Raw genomic sequence first — 21,188 nt, 5'->3', positions numbered from 1 at the left:
CAGTCTGGGTCGTGGATGTATCGTTTTATTTTCTTTCATATTTTGAGTCTTGTAAATTATCGGGTGTTGGAGTGGCAAACTGCCGTTACACGAAATGAAGTTAAAGCAAGATCCATATCTACAAGTCAAAAATAAAATCTCATTTAAAAATATATATGTTTCATTTAAAAAATATATATACATATACAGTGAATATGCCAACTCGTTTTAATTGTTAAGAACTAGAACTAGAATTTTAAAATATTTTTTGGTTTCTGTCCTCGCAGAAACATTTAAACAAAGTAATACCAATATTTTTAATATTCACTGTTATGATTTTATATGTAACGAGGGTCAACTGAAGAAGAATAACAGAGTCATATTTTCATCAAAAATAAACTTAACTAGGCTTCAAAAATTGTTTTAATGGATACCCTTAAATGCATTGAGAATGTGGTGAGTGACAATGGAGGTAAGTTGTTTCATATCCTCTGTATTTATAGAACGCCGTCACTTGCCTTTGCAAATTAGTTAAATCACTGCCGTAAATATCTGCCCAAGTGATGTAGCTATAATGGGGGGGGGGGTATAAATATATATTTTTTCTCAAATTCTATAGACTCACTTGAATACCTTAATGCATTATATGAAAACGGATTTATATCTGCAATAATACGATTACATGTGTTTCACACAGTAACAACAAGTAACAGATCACTATCCCATTCTATTCCAAGAGAGAACAAACAAAGCAGTAAGAAATGTGGAACTGCAAAGAATCAAACTCTACGCTAATTATAATACTCCAATAAAAATGCTAAATAATGAAGAGTGGAACATATATAACGAGCAATATGCCGAAAAATCTACCGACGTGTTCCCACTTAACGGACAATATTAGAGAATATATTGTTTAGGATGGAGTGCTTAGTTGTGAAAGAAAAGTTGAATATGGAGTTTCACAGGGTACTTTATTCGGTCCAATTGCCTATGTTTTGAACATTAACGATATGTTTCGTGTAAACTCAAATGGGAATATTTTGAGTTTTCCAGATGGTACCACGATTTTCTATACGGACGCATCATGGGCTGTGTTTCAAAACGATGCCGAAATTGACTTAAAATTGTCGTACAATTACTTTTGCTATAAAAACCTAACTTTAAGCTTTTCAAAAACTTTTTTTCTCCCACTCTGCTGTGATTCGCGTACCTTGCCAAATTTGACAACACCCAAGACTAACTGAACTGAATGAGTTTATCGACATAGTTTCCCCCGATTATGTTAAATACCTTGGTATCTGCATGGACAAGCACATAACTTGGAAGTATAACACTGATAAACTTATTAAATAATTCAAATCCAGTCTCCCAATATTCAAGAATGACAGGGAATTTTGTGATATTAAACGCCTAAAAATGTTTTATAGTGCATTAGTTGAAGCAAACCTCCCATACGGTCTCTTGGGGTGGGAAGGTTTGACTAATATATATATATATATATATATATATATATATATATATATATATATATATATATATATATATATATATATATATATATATATATATATATAGTACCGAAGTACTGTAGCTTGCGTATTTTGATGGTGTTGATTATTTCTCGATCTTTTTTCATTCGTTGAAGTACTTCTTCATTAGTAACACGATGAGTCCACGGGATTTTTAATATTCGCCTGTATAGCCACATTTCGAACGCCGAACGCTTCTAACTTGCTACACATATCTTCATTTACGGTCCATGATTCTACACCATAGAAGAGGATGGAAAAGACTTAGCAACGCAACATTCTTATTTTGGTCTCAAGAGATAAGTTGTGGCTCTTAAAGAATGCACTCATTCGGTTGAATGTGGACTTAGCGTTTGCAATGAGTGCTCTGATTTCTTAATTGTTGGTCCATTCTTCATTTATAATAGTACCAAGGTAGTTGTACTGTTTTACTCTTTCTATGGGAATTTGGTTTATGTAGAGTTGTCTTCCTGTTATCTTATTCTTACTTATTATCATCATTTTTGTCTTCTTAACATTGATGTTAAGGCCATACTGTTGACTATGATGGGTAATGCTGTCCATTAAGGTTTGCAGATCCTTTAAGTTGTCGGCAAATACAATTGTATCGTCTGCATACCTTATGTTGTTTAATCGGAGTCCATTTAGTAATATGCCCTTTTCCATATCATACGGGGCTTCGTTAAATATCCTCTCGGAATATAAGTTGAAAATGAGGCTTCTCTTGTTCCAACCGCTTTTATGAAGTCAAACTGGTTGGGTGATATTTGGTTTTCACACAAATTGTAGATTCTCTTGTGTATTATTTTGAGGAAGAGTTTTAGAAGATGACTCATGAGGCTGATCGTACAGTATTCCTCGCAATTTTTGGCTCCTGGTTTCTTAGAAAGTGCAATAAATTCGGACTTGAGGCACTCTGATGGTATTGTACCAGAGTTATAGATTGTATAGAACAGTTTAGTGATCAAGGTTACTGCTTCCGGATCTAAGAGTTTTAAGAATTCGGACTGTACATTATCAGGGCCTGTTGCTTTGCCATCTTTTAACTGATTTATTGCTGATTGGACTTCTTGATCTAAGATTTGAGGTCCTTCTACTGATTCTAATCTATTTACATTAAGGTTATTCCTTTGATCTTCAAAAAGTTTCTCGAGGTATTCTTTTCAGCATCTCATTTTTTCTTGTTTGTTCAGTATGATGTTTCCTTCACTGTCTGTTAGATTTCCTTGTTGTTTTCTTTTGAATCCGCCAGTCATTTTTTTGATCTTTCGATGTACATTGTGGCTATCGTGCTTTCGTTGTAAGGCTTCAATTTCTTCACACTTTTCTTTTGCTTCCTTCTCTTTGGCGTTTCTGATTTTCTTTCTTATTACCACCTGTATTACCTTATACCTCTCTGGGAACTGTTTAACTTTTTAACTGTTTTAACTAACCAACAAGTAGATTTAAAAAATAGTTAAACTCTTATTACAACTCATAAAATTTGTTGTTAAGATGGCTATAGTTTGTTCTGATTTTTAAAAGTCTCTTAAATCTTAAAATTTTTATGTATTTATTTTTTGATTTATGTTGTTCAGTTCACAAACTAATATTCATTTGCTAATAATTCATGAGCTTTTCCCTTGTTTAACTACTATGTAGGTATCTCTACTTATTTAATGTTCTATTGAATGTGGTATTTGCAAATAAAGCATATATTTCTGAGCTTATAGCTTCAGTCCCACAGTGCACGTGTAGCTGGTATATTTCACATTTTAGTTTAATTAATTTCGAATGCAATACCAAAAATCTGAACAAATTTAACCTTTTATTTTTTTTGTAACAAATTTCCTGCTAGCTTCGGTTCCATTTCTTTATTAGATAATATATCTTGAGCGTCATGAAATTTTTTTTGTAATGTAATGTAAATATGGGTAAAAAATTGTGAAAAATTAAAGTTAATTTCATTTTCATTTAAGAAGGGACTTAGTAAAAGATGCCATTTTTATATCTGAATTGATAATATCAAAGTTCAAGCTCTACTAGTAAGTGGAAAAGTATGTTTACTGCAACCGAAAGTAGGATAATGTATTCTAACAACTATGTATGGTAAAACAGAAAAAAAAATTACATAAAATTTTTATAACATTCCTGGCAACTTAATTAATAGCGTACGGTAAACACATAAAAGCGCCGTTTACAAATTGAAAAGGTAATTAAATCTGTGTGCGCATGTTTGGAAGGACACGTGTTAGGAGCGACGTCGAGCGTCGTCAGTCATCAGTCCGCGTCTCGATGCTTTCGCGAAGGGATTCTGTAAAGCTCTTCTCGGAGATAAGCTTAGGTCTTACGCAGCCCAGGCGCGTTTCTCATGTGTTTTCTGAGTAAACATTTTTTTTTTACAGTGGCTGAAAGGTAAGTGTGTTGTATACCATAAAAGGATAATATTGCCATTTTTTATCAAAAATCACAATATTTTCAATTTCCTTTTTTTACGTTTTACCGAATTTTAGTGGTAGAAACAAATAAATTAACGACACTCGTATTTTTTAAAAAAGGGTAATCCCCGTGCCCATATATATTAATTAATTATTTTATCCCCTGATTTCCAAAGATAAAAAGGTGGTACGAGCACCAATCCTATATTCTATGCTACCTCTAGTGTTTTAAGACAAAACCAACAAAAACTTGTTTAGGTAAGCAAAGATCTACCATAAGTACCATAGCAAATATTTTTAATACATAAATTTAAGATAATTTTGTTCAGAAATAATTGTTTTATTATTTATTTTATATTGTTGTTGCGTAAGCAACTTCTAAATAAAAAATATTCAGGAAGCTATATTAGATCTCGAAACCTTTAAAAAGGAATATACTAATTTTGTTTTTAAAATAGCATTAAACCAAAGCCAAATGGCAGGGACAATTATTTTTTCTTATGGTATTATTATCTCGAAAATAACAAAAGCAAAGTTACTTATAATTTTTTATAGAAACCAGATTACTTCTGGAACTTTACAGTAGTTTTATTGTAATGTAATTTTTTTTCAGTTAAAGAGTGAATATAAATGTTTGCACTTATCTTCGTATTTTTTCCTAAAATAGTAATAACGAAAAACCACCATTAATTCAAGAGACAAGTCAGAAGTCCATAATTTTAACTCATGCTCCAGAATTTAACCAATGAATCCCCGATGTGGGAAATGAGCGTTATTCTTGATGATGAATTATCGTACACTTAAAATATACAGTATAAGATATTATTCTATCGAGCTCTTTTAATTATCTAAGTCTAGTAAATTACATACAGTAATCAATAATATAAGCCTAGAGAGAAAATAACTGAAGTTTATTATAAATATAAATATATATTTTTAGGATATAGAACCGGATATCCCGGTAAATAACTGATAAAGTGATTCCTCTAAAATTTGCAATAACATGAACGAAAAGTTTCCAATGAGGACTCTGGATATATTCTGTTTATTTATAAGCAATGAGATGGAAACGGATTGTGCACCCGTTAGAAAATCTGCTAGATTTCCCAAGTGTAGCATGCCTAATCATTGTAATTTGTAAGGGACTTTGTGATATACATTTTTTTATAAAATTCTTTCTGAGCCCAGAGGGTTTCTCACAGCTTCATCACTATTATCTTTTTTTGAAAACAGGTGACGTAAAAATTTGTCAAATGTTCCTGCTCTATAAAAATTACATACACCTTGTAAAATTGGAAATGCCCATCTATATTTTGCAATCAACGTAGGAGGATCCCGCAGAGTGCAAAATTGGTATACATATATGCAAAACACTGACTTTTTTCGTGTTGATAATTAATCGTTGCTTTGATTTGATTCTCTCTACTTTTGGCAACTTAATTGATCACAGTGCCATTTATTTTCTTCACCATAAAATGAATAAAACATACGACTTGAATCTTTAAATGGCTTTTTACGTTATCGAATTTTGACTTTGGTTTATGCAGCCCTCAAGCTTTTATGTAATCGCAAAGACTTGTACACTATAAAATATATAATTTCGAATTTTACGTCTAGCTATATATATTGCTTTATTTCTGGTTTTTATAGGTCCATAATTGTAACACCGTGTGAGGTAATAAAGAGCTGCCATTTGAAGCGATATCAGAGAATGACTTTTACTCGACTTCCATAATAAAATTTTTGTCGAATACACTTCCTATTTACGCTTTATTGTGAAATATTTTTTACTAGGTGCACCGTTTTCATCAACCCGGTTATGAAAAAGCTTTTCGGTGGCATCCTATTTCATAGCCTAAATTGGCCAGAACTTTTTTCGTAATCCCTTATTTAATATCAAATTTAATGCGTTTTCAAACTTTAGCAAACTAAAGTTATGGGCAAAAAAGACTGGTCGATGCTAAGCTGTTTCTCGGTAATTACAAATTCCTGCTCTAGCACGTAACAAACTTTCAAATTTATTAAAACTTTTCAGCCTACGCCTCAAAAATTAAACAACGAATGAAATGTTAAATTATGAAACCCAAATTTTTCCAAAAAAAAGTTCTGTTTTTATTTTATCCTGGCGATCGCGAGATTTATTTGTCATAATTTTTAAAAAATATAATAAATAATCATTTATAAAAAGGATTTCTTTCTTTTTTCATTAATGTAACGATGGTACCTAATACAGCAAATAGAAACAATCCGTTAAAATTCTATTTTTTTTTATATGCTGTAATTTACACATATTGCCTAGCCTAATATTTAAAAAAAGTGGAATTGGGAAACTGGTTGTTTAAAATAATTTTATTTTAACAAAAGAAACGCAAAACGAAATAATTTCAAAATTGGGACAAAAGTCGCTTAATCTAAATCTATTAACAATCTTTTTACTGGTAATATAATTGATGTGATTTCCGGGTTAAAGTCTATGGACTATATATTTTGTACCATAACCATGTTTAGCCTTTCAATCAAACAAGTTGTTATTGTAAAAAATAAAGACTAAACACTCATATATAAAGCAGCATTATGATCAAAATGGTTCATTTTTTGTTTCGAAATTGGCGCTAGTGACTCCTAGTTCGTATACTTCGCAATAACTCGAATATCGCAAATAGAATTGATTGATTAAGACGTTTATTAATATTAATGCCTAAAAATGTAGCATCCTTTAGGGAATCAATTTTATCTTCTTCAAAATTCACCTGCATTGGTATTATTTCGCTTGATTATTTTGTTCTAAATGCAAGTATACTCGTAATATTTTTAGGTGCTCTTTGTGAACCAATCTGCGACTACTGTAATGAATTCTAGAGTTTTAAAATCAAATCTGAAATATCGTTTACATATTTGACCATGTCTTTGTTCTCCAACTGGTTCAAATCGTTAATAAACAATTTGCAGAGAAGGATTGATTAACCATTCTATAACTTTTTGTCACTGCTTCCTATTTTCCAAATACGATTTGAACCATCGTTTGCATTTTTTCTTATACTTTTCCAATATTTGTATAACAAATTCGCTATCTGGACAATGATGATGAACATTGCTGTCTGTTACTGAATAGATTACATTCACTTAGAAAGTCAACTGTTAATCGCTATTTTTTTTTTAAATTATCAACAATTATAATTTCATATATACTTTACTCTAACTTTTTTATAAATATATATTTTACATTTTCGCTCGTACAAAAGTATTTCTACAAATTTAAAATAAAAAGGCTACTATAAATACACTCGCGATAGAGACGAGGCTAACTGATGATATCAGATTACCACTAGAGGGAGAATCATCGAATAATGCTGCTGCGACATCTCCCTCATGCTCTTCACTCCACTTTTTGTTAGCACTTGCTATATCCAATGCTTGTTTGCCGGAAACCTGTATACTCTCTACCATAGAATTGTCGGTTATAATAGCTTGGAGCTAGAATGCATATTTCATAAAATTTTATTATCGTAACCGTGATAGCTGTATACTTACTTTGCTAATATTGTCATCCTTAACAATCACGGATCCCAAACCAGTTAAAATAGAATCGATTGCTAACATTCCTTTATACCTATATTCAGATATGTCCAAAATAACTTTGTGTTGTGGCAGAAATTATAATTCTAAACTTACTTTTCGACAATTGTGTCAACGTTCGCGCTCAAAAAGTCCAGGGCTACGTCAATTCCCTCTGGACCCGCATTGTACACAGCTCTGAATACTCTTTGTGCGTCTTGTTTTCGTATTCCAGCATTATCGTCGATGGTTTTCGCCAAGTAACTTAAAAATGCATCCTAATTTTGTATCTCGTGTCAAGTCGTTATTATTAACTTACTTTTTCAATACGTCTTTATCCTTTACGCACGCTAGAGAATTCAAAATGTCAATTTTCTCATTCGGAGAGTTCGATTCCAAATAAACGTTGTACAAAAAGTCAAAATCGTCATTGGCGTTTGCGCTGTTTTTCAATCCGTAGCAGAAGATGATGTTTCTTAAATTATTGTCGACGATGCTGAAAGCGAAAAGTTACGCTTGCAAAAGTCATGGCGACGCAGCGCTACTCACCTATTAGTGTCGTTTTTATAACTTTCAAATTGTTGTGTGGCAAGTGAAAGCGCGTCCGAGTGTCCAAGCTTGGAAGCCCAAGTTAAAATTAAAACTTTCTTCAGAACTTCCACATGACTTAAATTTTCCGAAGAACTAGTCAGGGCCTCATTTATGACGTCATCCAAAAGCATCAAAACCTCCGCCTAGCGAAAACATAAAAACTTCTATATCCACGTATAACACTTACGTAACAAGCATCCTACCACAAGTTGATTTTTTGTATCGTCACTTTGTAGTTTTCCCAACAAATAACTAATTTCCGTTAAATACGTATATAGGGGGTAGTACTCAGTTTCCTTGGAAATGTATCGGGAAAGTTTAAACGTTGTATTATAATCAATATCGCCAATTTTAGCAATGTTGAAAATGTCGTCTAAAACTTGGGCTCTGTTTAAGACGTGAATCTGGTCAGGACTTTCCATTAGAACCGAGATTATTCTAGACCACAATTCTTGATCGTAATTGACTCTGTAGAATCCTAAAATCATTATAAATGTGTGTAGCAGTTCTTAGAACTGAGCAGCCCGCATTACTTACCACTGGATTGTATGTTAAATAATATCCATTCGCCATCGTCGAGATCGATAACGGAAGTTTCCTTAGGTGCGAGCCATTGGATGTCCAGGTTCATAAAATCTGGTTTACCCGATTTGGTATAAGATACTGGAACGTACCATATGCTTTCTTGATTGGTATCTTTTTCCGCATTTTTAAGGAAGCGTTTCTGCAAAAATTACGATGTAGACTTGCCACAAGGAAGCAACATTATAGCCAGTTCAAAGCCTTACATTATTCTCTAAAACAACCGACCCATTCATGTTAAGAGAGGCTTTCAAAATCGGATATCCTGGTTCGTAGATCCACGAGCTCAATTTCTCAGCCAGATCTGTAGAATTTGGGTCCAAAGAACTAAGCAGTTCGTGAGCACTCACTACTTGATATCGGCTAAAATATTTTTACTGATTAAGTAACCGCCGTCTTAAAGGACCAAGGATACTTACTTGGATTTTAGATAATTGCGCAACCCTTCTTGGAATACTTCTTCCCCTATGGCGTATTTTATCATTCGAATAACGCTTCCACCTGTGAATATCCAGTGATATTTTACTCTGTTTTGAATATAATGATTTTTCAAATGACAAAATTAATGGAAAAGATAACGGTTTTTCACTAGAAGGTTGAGTATTTGCCTCGAATGACGCTACTAATATGAATATGAATAGGTTTTAGAATTACCTTTGTCATAAGTTATATCGTCAAATTTTTTGTCCGCTTCAGCAGGCGAATTCACATCGGCATCCTTACTGGACAGTGGCGCTGCTGAAGGCACATCGTCCACTTGCAAAATAGATTGATGAACTTTCACAACAAATTGATAATCCAATCCCAAAGATTCGTTTGGAAGCTGAATAGTTGGAGAGCGTATAATCACAGGCCACAATGAAACACCAAACTTACGTTATTGGCATTGAAAAATTCGAAATATGAAGCAAAACCTTCGTTAAGCCACGTCTCTGACCACCATTGAGTTGTCACGTAATCTCCGAACCATTGATGGGCCAGTTCGTGAGCTATCACCGTTATCACAGTTTGCTTGGCGGAGTTGGTAGTTTTGTCATCTTCATCAAGTAAATCGATTTCCCTGTAGGTAATTAATCCCCAGTTCTCCATGGCGCCGGCTGAAAAGTCAGGAATGGCGGCCAGGTCCTGTTTGGAGTTTCCTAACTCAGTGTATGAAATGTTTGTCCAGTTGCCCATTAAGTCGATCAGCAGCGGTCCATATTTGACAGCGGTTTTTGTGTAATTTTCCGCACTAACCCTCGCGATAACACTAAAGTCATAGTCCTCTTTGACTGTGGATTTAATTGACGTGAATTCGGACACTACTAATGCTACGAGATATGAGGACATGACGGGCGTCTTAGAAAATTTGGTCACCATTGCATCTCTGAAAAATAGATAACGGTGTATGTGTATGTGAAGGTCATTGTCGCTTAAATACAGCTTTAATTTTAATATTTGGAGGAGCTGTTGTCGTGTCGTGGATACTACGAAGAGGACAAAAGTGTCAAAGGATTTTGTGGTATTTTTGAATCGGTCGGTTGTATTTTAAAATTTGAAGTATTTAAAATAATTTGATATTTATTAAACTTATTCAATTAAAAACAATTTGCTGCTAATATTTACAATACTTCTGGATTCCTGCTGCGGCGCTTGCTAACGTTTCGCCAATCATCATTCATTCATCATTAACTGAACTGCAGTTTCAGTTAAGCTCTGAAGATGGATGGACAGGATGGATCCAGAAGTTTTGTAAATAGTATTACAGTAGCCTGAGGAAGGTTCTTTGAAAAATCAATTTGCTGCTAAGGCTGTTTTTATCGGTCCGGCCTCTTAAATACTTTCACCTTTCTAAATAATTGTATAGGTTTATGATTAATCCTAATATTTTACCAGTATTATTGTCAAACATATTAATTTTTAAAAGCTCTGCAGTAATTAACTATCACCAGCATCAATGTGACAAATTATATAGGAATGTCACAAAGGTAGCTCAAAAAACAATAATAGTACATGGTATCTAATTGTAGCATGAAATTCAATTAACTTTTTTAAATATCATTTTTTATTATTAATTATAACTTGTTTTTATTTTATTATAATAGATAATAATAAACCTAGAATAAGTCTTATCTGAGTAGTTTATGAACTCTATCTTTTCTTTGCCTTTGAATTAATCGCTGTTTATCAGGAAGCGTTTTTGTCGGATCACACGTTTTGATGATATTAATGTACTAAACTACGAATGGAAAACGAAATGTCCTACTAAGAAGTCAAAGTAAAACGTGGAGAACACTGAGAAAAATCAACTTATTCAGGTTTTAATGCTACAAGGTCACTGACAGGGAGTACGTTTTTGTGAATCGTTTCAAGAGCAAAATTTAAATGAAGAAATTGAGACCTTGTTAGACTTTGTTTAGGAGGTAAACAGAAAATCCCTTTGCAATTCGCGAGACGATTGTTTTAGTAAATCTATAGCAAAAGATTGTAATGTTGCTGGCCTTTTATTTTCAAACCCTAAACTTGGTTGTTGAAAATACCCGTTAAAATAAAGTTCATACCAGCGTAGGTCCAGAAAAGGTTGGTTATATACGGGATGTCAAAAAATTTAAAAATGACTTATTTACAACGTTTTTAATATTTTTGTCCGCCTTTCTTCAATTTTGTCAAAGTTATTGGCGCTAATTTTTCGTTAACTACAATAAAATTGTGAAGTCCAGTTTACTTCCTGGAATTAAAGTTTGTGGGGTTCCTTCAATGCATGTATTTAATTCCAAATGAGAATTCCGTAAATGTCAAAATGTAATTTCGCGTTTCGCTATGATTGTTAAAAATAGTTACTTTTGAAATACCCTGTATTTGCGAATGTGTAATAAATCGAATTAAATTAACAAAAGATACTTTCTAAAATAAAACATACTAGGAAATTAGAACACATGAGTTCTTGCTTCAAATAGGTTGAAGCAAAAGCCAACTTACCCAACGATATTTGTATCTTGAATTTTCGTATTCGAGACGACCGTGTATTTCTTTGGCGCAGTAACAGTCAGTGTCCAATCGGCTTTGAATCTTGGCTCGTCAAAATTCGGCCAAGCTCGTCTCGCATAAGTTTGCTCAAACTGAGTTGCCACTAAGGTTTTATTTTTGCCATCCTCAGTGTACGTACTTCTATAAAGGCCATACATATCGTCGATTGATAAATTTCCCACATAATCAATCTTAATAACTTGACTACCTAAACAATGACGCTTTATTAAAAATGCACATTTTTGGAAGCACGGGGCATACCATCAAGATTTTTGTTGCAGTTCAACGTAACAATATCGGTGACGTTGTCAATAACCGAAGCCGTACATTGGTCTTTGTCATTTAGCGTTACTTTTGTTATCATTATTAGGTCATGATCGGCGTGAAGTTGCAAAGTTTGAATATCCGCATCTGTATTTGCCCCATCCACATCTAGGTTGATGGTGACGGTTCCATTAAACTGAACCTGCTCTGGATCGATCTCAATATCGATGACATAACTGGAGGGTGTGGCGTACGTAGGCAATCTATATTCTGGCTCCGCTGTTGCCAAGGCAAGTAAAATTGCTGTTACTAGCAATTTTGGAAGCGCCATGATATTCTAAAATCAAAAGAAATAACACGGTGCCTGCAAAGCTAGTAAAACCAATAATTTAATTACCAAATGTTTTTCAAACAGTTTAAGAAAATATGAGTCTTAAGTAGATACATTATGTAAACCCCGGATTTTCAAATAATTCTTCAGTAAATAATTTTGCGCTACTACAGAATGTATTGTTACCATAATAAGATCTTACACTTCTAAATCAATCCGATTACATACTACGAAAAGTCCATTACTACTTTTAAGGATCTTTAGAAATTACGACTAATTTATTGTTAAGAAAATATACTTTAAGTATCTGCAAATTAAATCGAAGAAGGAATGAATAAATGAATGAATAAATTTGGGCTACATAGTGACGCCTTAATAATTAATTAAGATTGTCACAGTAACTTGAAACTTACTTACCTTAACGTTTGAGTGATCCAACAAACCTCGCGAAAAGACTCCCATTGTAATCGCGGCCTTATATGTTTTAAATAGCACAAATTATCACCACTTAAAATTTCACAGAAAAGTTATCAAATGTCTATTTATCCAGACAAGGCACTTGTAATGGCTAATTGTATTACCACTGCGTCATCTCTCTCAGCAGGATCTATCTGGAGATAATAAATCTGACGAAATATTTCCAAACATTTTTTGTTGATAAAAATCATCTTTTAACATTTTCCAAGGATTATCATCAATGCAAATGTAACAATTACCTGCAATTTGTTTCTAGTATTGAAAATCCATTGTACCATTCAAATACACCAAACCTAATTAAAAATGGTAAGTATACTTCAATATTTCAATGCATATTAATATAATTAAAGCTCCAATAAAAAAAACGCTGTTAAAAATGAACGAAAACTGTAATGTTGCAGTAGGTAGCATAAAAGGAAAATTTGTTTAAAAATATACATGCTAACCGATAAGAAAAACTGTCGCAGTAATTCAAGTTATTCAATCGATATTAAAAGCCTATTTACTTAAGGAACTTAATTTGCTATAATGACATTCCCCACAATCTTCCTTTGTGTTGCATTATGATTATGTGGCTTTCAAATTATATACAATTTCAAAAACCGACGCTTGACTTGTGACTGATAATCCGAAATACAGGGTGTCCCGAAAATTTGTTATAAAATTTGAGTGTGAGTTTTGTGCATTATATACACCAAGTACTTCAATAAATACATATATCAATAGAAACTATATTATAAATTAATAATATTCCGGGAGCAGAGTATGCTGACGTAATATTCAAAGTACAGAAGTACTTTTAGATAACATTCCATCATTTCATGAGTAGTTGCCTATATAGGAATTCCTTTTTCGAAATCTATGAAGGAATTGTCCTACTAAAACATCAATCATAAAGAAGTTGTTACATATTCTCAGGATTTCATTGAGGTAGTAGAAACAACCATTAATCATATCCAGCTACAAATATTTGGAGTTGTTTTTCTTTGCTTCGATATTATAATTGAAAACTTTTCATTCCAAATGTAATCGATTAAATTGCAACGGTTCACCGAGTTAGAAAAAGTGATTAACCCAAACAAAACATTTTTTTCATTCAACATCCTGAGGATTTACATTCTGTCGTCATGGAGACCGCCTATACGAGGCAGGTGATCTTTTGATCCTATTGTAGCCGGAACTGGAAGATGCAAGAAAAATATATATGAAGGGGGTCGATTTATTCGAAAAGCTACGGCATTATACTTATTGTGTGCTTTTTAAATTATCTTCAATACTTTTGGCCAATTTCCTCTTGAACGCGTTTTGTTACGAAAAGGGATAATATAATGATTTTATAGATGTAATCCTTACAACAATGAAATTGACTAAAAACCCAAGCACTAGGCACTTACTTCGCTACTGATCTCATCTGCTTCCTTGATAAAGAACCGTATATCAGCGATTCTTGATTATATTAACAAGGTTGTGCGATTAGATGCTTTTGTGAATTTCGTGTCACTTCATTCAGAAAATTAATTTATTCCTAAGATAAAAATGTGGCTAATTGAGGTTATCGATAGATTACTTAAAAATACTTGATTTAATCATTCAACTTAAATAAAATTATAACAAATTATATCACTTAAAAATTGAAAGAATTTTATGGAAATTTTTATTTTTTTTAATTTGTTAAAATAATTTAGATGGATATTATTCATTTTAGAAGTTCGCTTTGTGTGCGATTTGGCTTCAATTTTAGGGTAAATATTTTCACTAAAACAAAATAGTCGTTCAAGTGGAAGCATCGAACGTGCGTTCGCTCTTTCAAGAGTTTATAGTTTCTTTCTCAGTCTCTGTTCAATAAATACACAAAATTTGGTTTCAATTTTATTTCACTCTTTTGCATTTTTAAGAGAGTTTCAACAGGTGGCGGTACCGCGAACGTATACAATTAAGCCCAATCATTTATTCTTAACAATTTAATATAATATGACTTCAATCCAATATCACAAACTCATTCTTTTTTTCATCTTCAGTATTAATCTGTGGGCACAATTTCCTTACTACATCAAAGGTAGATGAAAGCAGCTATGTATCTCAAAAGTTGATTGACAGACGGCAACACTGCAGAGCAATCTTCTTCACTAACTTTCTTTCACCATCAGCGGTATGCCAACTCTGGTACCACTGTTATTTTTGTTCTGAAACTTTACAAAATTTTAGAATAATATAATAATAAAAATTAAAATGTCAACAAAACATTGGTTAATTTGGATTTTGCTATTTCTTTAATTTATGGTATTTCCAATTCAGAAACGATTAGAGTAATTACAGTAAAGTTGCCTAGCTCCAAAATAAAGTTGAAAAACTAAAATTTTCATTTTCTGGTTTAATTACTCGCCAGTTTGACAATCTGCTAATAAAACGCTTTTAAGTTCTCTTTTCTTGAAGTTAAAAACCGTTTACTAAGCTTCCTTTTTCTTAAAATTTAATTTTTCTTATTAACGCCACATTGCGTTTCACAAATTAAAAAAAAGACTTTTAAATTTTAAAATAGACTTGTTAAGAAATTATACCTGAAAAGGAAAATTTTACTTTTATCGCAATATTTCCGAGGATGCACACAATAAATTTTTCACATAATACAATTGGGTTGGGATCAAAAGAGTTTATCTAACGTACTACATAATCTACTGGTACGTGGAATGAGTGAGTAAAATGCATACTGGTTTCTGTCAAATTGCTCACTAAAAGTTTGAGTGGTGCGGGTATTGTGGGGTGGGGCGTGTGAAGCCATCTTAGATATGGACAATCAATTTTTTGGTGCTTACTTAGACAATGAAACATGTGAAACAACAAATAAGAAATTTACAGTTTTCATGGAGTGGAAAATGACAAAATTTCTAGTATTGCATTTCACAAATCCAAGCATCCTAATTACAATATCAATATAGAACGAAATATGTTATTGAAAACTCTGGTCAAATTGAATTTAGTAGCTTCAACACTTTGAGATGCAGGCCATTGGCTCGACACCGTAGGGTGAACATGTCAAGATCGTCCTACAATGCAACTTTTATGAATAACTTTAAGTCATCAGCAAAAGAGAAGAAATAAGGAATGTAAGAAATAAGAGCTAATCTCGTTACTTAATAGGTTGAAAAACAACGGGTCTAAACGAGATTCTTGAGGAATATCAAGTGGGATTAGGATTTGAAAAAAAGTAAAGTTTATAATATGGACAATCCGCATCCTTCCAATAAACCCAACAAAGTAGAGGGGTTCCAGGATAGACCCTTAAAGAGGTCTGTGTATATGATATGTATCTCTTCCTTCCTGAAGAACAATGTAAAAAATTAATTATAAAATAATCGCAATTACAACTAGACGTTGTAATATTGTAAGAAGCGAGCTGGGCTTAGCTCTGTCTGCTGAAAACGTCGCCTCATCACACTGCCAACTTGTAAAGGTGAGACGGGTCGAGAACAAGCAGTAGATGGCGGCGTAGTTTGAACATTAGAAGTTTATATAAATTATTATTAGTTCCTAGTGACTTTAATTGCAACAATATAAAGGCGTCAGCGCGTTAAATTTCTTTGAAACTGAATATTGCTCCAATTGAAGGGAGTCGGATTTTAGTAAATTAAGAACGGTCACTGCAAGTTACAGTGGCGCAGCAGATTAATCAAATTTCATTTGTGTGTTTATGGAAGCGTGGGGAATTTAATTAGCTGGGCAACACGAACTACTTGCAGGGCGACGAAGATAACGAAACAACAAAAAGAAAACCAATGCGATTGAATTAATATCCAATTAAAGCTACGACGTTTCCTTATAGAAACGAAAATAATTGAGACATCCTGGAATCAAACGACAATCGATGGGCGAGGGAGAAAACGCGACCTTGTTATCGGTAAAATTTAATTCGGATTTGTTTTACACTCCCCTTCTTGTGCCGAAATATATATTCCAAATCTGCCAGTCCCGACGTGAACGCCCTTTGGTTAACGTTAAAAAAATATATCGAGAGAAACAGGTCTGCCCTCAATGCACTATAGAAATTTGCAATAAATGGGGGAATTTACATGCTCCGCATTTCTATGAAATATCGGTTTCGATAGGACAGTATAATGATTGGTATGCCTATCAAAACACAATATCCAGACTCGCCAGCTCGGGCCTCAGCCATTTTCAGCTCTCACGAAAAATGCCTGGAATTTCACATTGTATGCAGACGGAGGTCTGAAGCCTACATATTACCCATATTATACGTGACATGAATATTATACGTTTGATAAATATTGAAAATCCCCGTCTAATCTTTCAGTGAGTTAGTATAACATCCCCTTAATTTTAACAGTGTTTTTTAATATAGAAACCATGATTTTTTCAACCAGTATCTCATGCGAAAAAAAATCTTTCCACCCCATCGCTGGAAAGGCTATAAATCCGCTTCAACGTTTCCGGAACGCTAGTTTCATCCGGATATTAAAAGCGTAGATTCCACTTTAATCGGAAACTTACAAACTTATATATCTGCAGTCATGTTTAAACTCTTTCGCACTCGCCTCAATATTTGATTGTGGTTGGGAGCAATAAAACTACCTTCTATTAACTACTTACGCTATAATATATGCATAATAAAAAAATTGTCACAAATGTTTAAAGACATGACCTTTGGATTCCTTTATGGGATTGTCAAATATATGTAGTTTATATTGTTACAAATACTAAATTATTACGACGTTAGAAATGATCGGTATTATTATACTGTGGTAATTTGAATTGATTTTGTTCCAAATGTACTCGTAATTATTTTGGATTCAAGTATAAAAATATGTTTTAGTTAGTAACTTCAAGTAACATTGATGTTAGTACAAGTTGAAAGAACCTTGTAATTGAAAATTTAAAAGCAATTAAAAACAAATTGGGTCAAAACTTGTGAACGAGACACATATTGTTATGTGTTTAGCATTTTTCCATATTAATAAATATAAAACTGGCTTAATATCAAGGGTTATTTTTCCCCTTTAAAAGAAATGTTGTCAACTTCCTAAACTTATGGCCTTTTGTATAATTTCATGTATGTATTGCAATTTATTTTAATTTCTATCAAATAACTGAACTTTTAAAATATTGACTATAAATGAAATTGAAACTGAAGGATCACGACTTAATATCCTGGTCTTCATTACAATTGCGGATTCTTTAGACGTTTTTTTTTTATTTTCCCGGTGTTTATAATGTTTTGGTTTTGGTATATTTCGGTTGCGGATTATCAACTTTTTTTTTAATTTTTATAAAACAGATCGCTTTTATTATTTTATTGATCTATTTATATACTAATTTCTCACACATTTCAGACTTTTCAGAAATTGGACATTAGATTCATTAAATTCGTACACCTGTTATGTCATATACAACATTAATAATCAAACATCAAGGGAATTTAGTAATGTCTCATTTAATGAAAGTTCAAAAGTTAAGATTCTGGGTACATACTTAATTTAAAGTTTCTTTAAAATTTAGTTTGAAGTTTTAACTGTCGCGTGCGTAACTACTTTCCTCTCATCTAGGAAAATTTATATTCGCCGTTGAACCTTCGGCGCTTAGAAATAGCAGAATTTCAAGCTCCGCTAATCTTACATTAGGCATTATACATAAAACAGGCATTTGGATCCCCCCCAGGTCTCCCTTTATATACCAGAGCCTGCACAGCAAATAAGTATTAAATTTGTTGCAGCACTGTATGGTTGTGAAAATATTTTTTCTAAATATTAATGTATTATTTGAATCTAGGACAACCAAACAGGATTTAGCAAGCTCTTTATTTTTATTAGGACTGATTCAATATCGCCTTGTTTACGTTCTTATTCATTTTATCAAAAAGTGTAGGTATTTCAAACTATTTTTGATATTTTGATCAAATGTTTTTGTATTTTTGACATTTTGACATCACTCGACAGGATTACACAAGCCGAGTAAACGAAGCACAAAAATGTCAAATGTTTAAGGCAAAGCGAAAAAATATACGTTCCACAATAGAAGAAGGGTAAAAGAACACCTTCAAATGTGAGTACTTCATGACTGAGGGACCTGAACCTTTTAACAAGTACAATTTGTGGAAAGGTCGTGTCCTCTTTAAGAAGAAGTAACCCATTCGTAAAAATTTCTCTAAATATCCTCATCAGCCTAAATTAATTATTAAAACCAAGACAACCGTTACCTCTGTCTTTTGCTGATAAAATGAAATACCGTATTAATTAATTTCGAAGATACAAAGAACTACTCATAATGGTACGTGATTTTGTTTCAAATTAGCGTTGGCACAAAATTTAGCTTTCAAATTCGACAAATCTTTTTCGAAACCTGTCCAAATTAATTCCTGATGCCGAGGCGTCGCATGATCAATCGATCTCGGGAAGCAAATGAAAGGAAATAACATGAAATAACCCTTACGGTAATATAAGCTTTTCAATTTGTGTGTACCGATTAGAGAAGTCTTATTGACTTAGGGAAACGTTTGGCGCAATCACACTGATTTCCACATGCATGAACATTTCATGTAACATGTTATCGGCACTCTATTGTGCTACGTTCCATTCGAACCATTTTGAATTCGTATTGTTGCAGTGTTTGACAGACCTACATGTGCATTCTCCGCATTACTGGAGAACTGTGTGGTAGGTAGTTTAGATTTTACCTTCTGCCATTTTGATTCGAGCTGAAAATATGTCGCAACCTACAGATTGGGCGTATTGTAGGACAGATGGTTTTAAAATAAACTGATTGCGAATTATGAATTAATTGCACTAACCTACAGCTGTTTAGAGTTCGATACACGTATCAAAAGCTAAGGGAAATCAATATAAGTTTATTGTAAGAATTAATGACGTTTCTACTTGATTTTAGTCTTACGCTACTATTGCTATTGACTTGAAAGAGAAAGATGAGTTTCGAAAAACACGCTGACCAACACTGAATTTTTTTTTTACATTAGATCTAGAATAAATATCTTTGACACCACTTCACCCAAGCGAAGCAGAAAATGGGAAGAAACAAACAAAAACATGTTTGTTCAGATGGTATGTATATTTCAAAACATTGTGTATACAGTATAGAACGTTTCTTTCTAAAGAGAATTGTGCCATTTTTTCAAGGAAACTTCCGCTATTTACAAACCTTTTGGATTCCTCCTACGTCGGTTGCTGATGAATCAAACTTGCCCATGTTTCACCAATCATCCTATTGATTTCTTTTTAGCTGAACTGAAACTGTTTCGGGAATTGTGTTATTCGATATCTCGTTAATATTAGGAATTGTCTAGTAGGTACGGCAACACCGTTGCAACAGAATGTTTTATTCGAGCATAAAATGGTAATAGTAAATGGTGGTTCTTAAAATTTCATTTCACTAAAAATAAAATTTTCGTTCACGTGAATTTTTTTTAAATGCGTCTTTTAAAAGAAATTTTTGCAGGCTGTACACCTTGTTTTGCATTTCTTCTGGATTTCTCGTTAATATGTAGAAAATACTTATTGTTTTTTTTTGCCAGTGTATGGCTTATACTAAGAGGCATTGGCGTGGACAACAAGAACTGCCAGTCTTAGTCTGGTTCTTGAAATCTTGTTACTTGAAGTTTTGTAATTTTTGTTATTTTGTTTCTCCATATAATTTTGTATGAACCTACTGTCTGTCGGTTGTGAATTTCGGGGTTTCTCCGAATGGGAAACTCTCGCCGATATGACTCAACAACTGCAACATATATTTGGGGTATTTTACTTTGAGCTTGAAATTGGTGAAAAGGCGTTGGCAGAGGTTTAGTTATGGTTATTTTCGGATAGTTTAAGAATTTGGTTTAATTTAAAGAGTTTAAGCGATGATACGATCAAACGTTATTTGTGAGGCTATAAAAATTTTATAAATGAAAAAGTGTTGAATTATTACTCAAAAGACTAGAAAGGAATTCAAATCAATCCTTGCAATGGCCTAAGAAGATTAAACAAACCAAATTTGGTATTGAAATGTATATACCCAGGGCTTATACATATCTCGCAGGTACGTCATTAGAGATGTTCTATACACAAATTTATTTTCTCCAACAAGAACCTGCATAACGACGTCGTTTATCCAAGTTTAAACTATTCTGGGTCACGACACAATGAAAATAACTTCAGGTTATCGCTTCAGGATACTTACACGAGCAGGGTAGGGTTGTAATATAAAACATTGTAGGGAACCCGAGTAGACTTTACCGATGCGGTTTACGGCCTTTGGGCTTGAAACTGGACCGCCGACAATAATAATTGTGCTGATAAGGAAAAATCCGGTTCACCGTTGCATTAACAAGCATTTGAAATTCAAATTACAATTTATGATCTTAAATAATTTCAGAAAACCGATGCAAAGACAGAGTATAAAAAGGACTGAAAGAAGAAATTAGTAGGTTAACATAAATTCTGCAATGTATTTTTA

General features: G+C 33.0%; 2 protein-coding genes across 3 annotated transcripts in view; one reads left to right on the top strand and one right to left on the bottom strand.

The window, feature by feature from the left end:
* Positions 1-3,785: 3,785 nt before the first annotated feature.
* The window catches only part of LOC132701227 (EGFR adapter protein-like), a 148,565-nt gene continuing 131,162 nt past the window's right edge, over positions 3,786-21,188 (top strand). Inside the window, exon 1 of the mRNA XM_060669003.1 lies at positions 3,786-3,902. The gene's annotated coding sequence lies outside the window, so the exon portion shown is untranslated. The remainder of the gene's footprint in view (positions 3,903-21,188) is intronic.
* LOC132701274 (aminopeptidase N-like) lies at positions 7,127-13,223 on the bottom strand. Of its 2 annotated transcripts, none has more exons than XM_060669070.1 (15): positions 12,971-13,223; positions 12,672-12,865; positions 11,921-12,260; positions 11,612-11,867; positions 9,530-10,019; positions 9,308-9,476; positions 9,073-9,154; positions 8,860-9,016; positions 8,609-8,795; positions 8,275-8,549; positions 8,030-8,214; positions 7,800-7,976; positions 7,598-7,744; positions 7,457-7,535; positions 7,127-7,399 (listed from the first exon to the last, which is right to left on the bottom strand). In XM_060669070.1, the coding sequence occupies exons 2-15, from the start codon at positions 12,714-12,716 to the stop codon at positions 7,181-7,183; spliced, it is 2,808 nt and encodes a 935-aa protein (XP_060525053.1). In that variant the 5' UTR covers positions 12,717-12,865; positions 12,971-13,223; the 3' UTR covers positions 7,127-7,180. The 2 variants fall into 2 exon arrangements, with proteins under 2 accessions (XP_060525053.1, XP_060525054.1); XM_060669071.1 differs by having other exon boundaries at positions 12,672-12,861.

Source organism: Cylas formicarius, unplaced genomic scaffold, assembly GCF_029955315.1.
Source record: "Cylas formicarius isolate icCylForm1 unplaced genomic scaffold, icCylForm1.1 PGA_scaffold_4__25_contigs__length_36172078, whole genome shotgun sequence".
Classification (NCBI taxonomy): Eukaryota; Metazoa; Arthropoda; class Insecta; order Coleoptera; family Brentidae; genus Cylas; species Cylas formicarius.
The sequence above is the reverse complement of the archived record's forward strand: the minus strand, read 5'-3'. Positions and strand labels throughout refer to the sequence as shown.

Coding starts and splice junctions, on each gene's coding strand:
- LOC132701274 (XM_060669070.1), bottom strand. CDS start 12,716: ATGGGAGTCTTTTCGCGAGGTTTGTTGGATCACTCAAACGTTAAG. Junction 12,261..12,671: donor TGGATCACTCAAACGTTAAG/GTAAGTAAGTTT, acceptor TTTTGATTTTAG/AATATCATGGCGCTTCCAAA. Junction 8,796..8,859: donor CGGTTGTTTTAGAGAATAAT/GTAAGGCTTTGA, acceptor TAATTTTTGCAG/AAACGCTTCCTTAAAAATGC.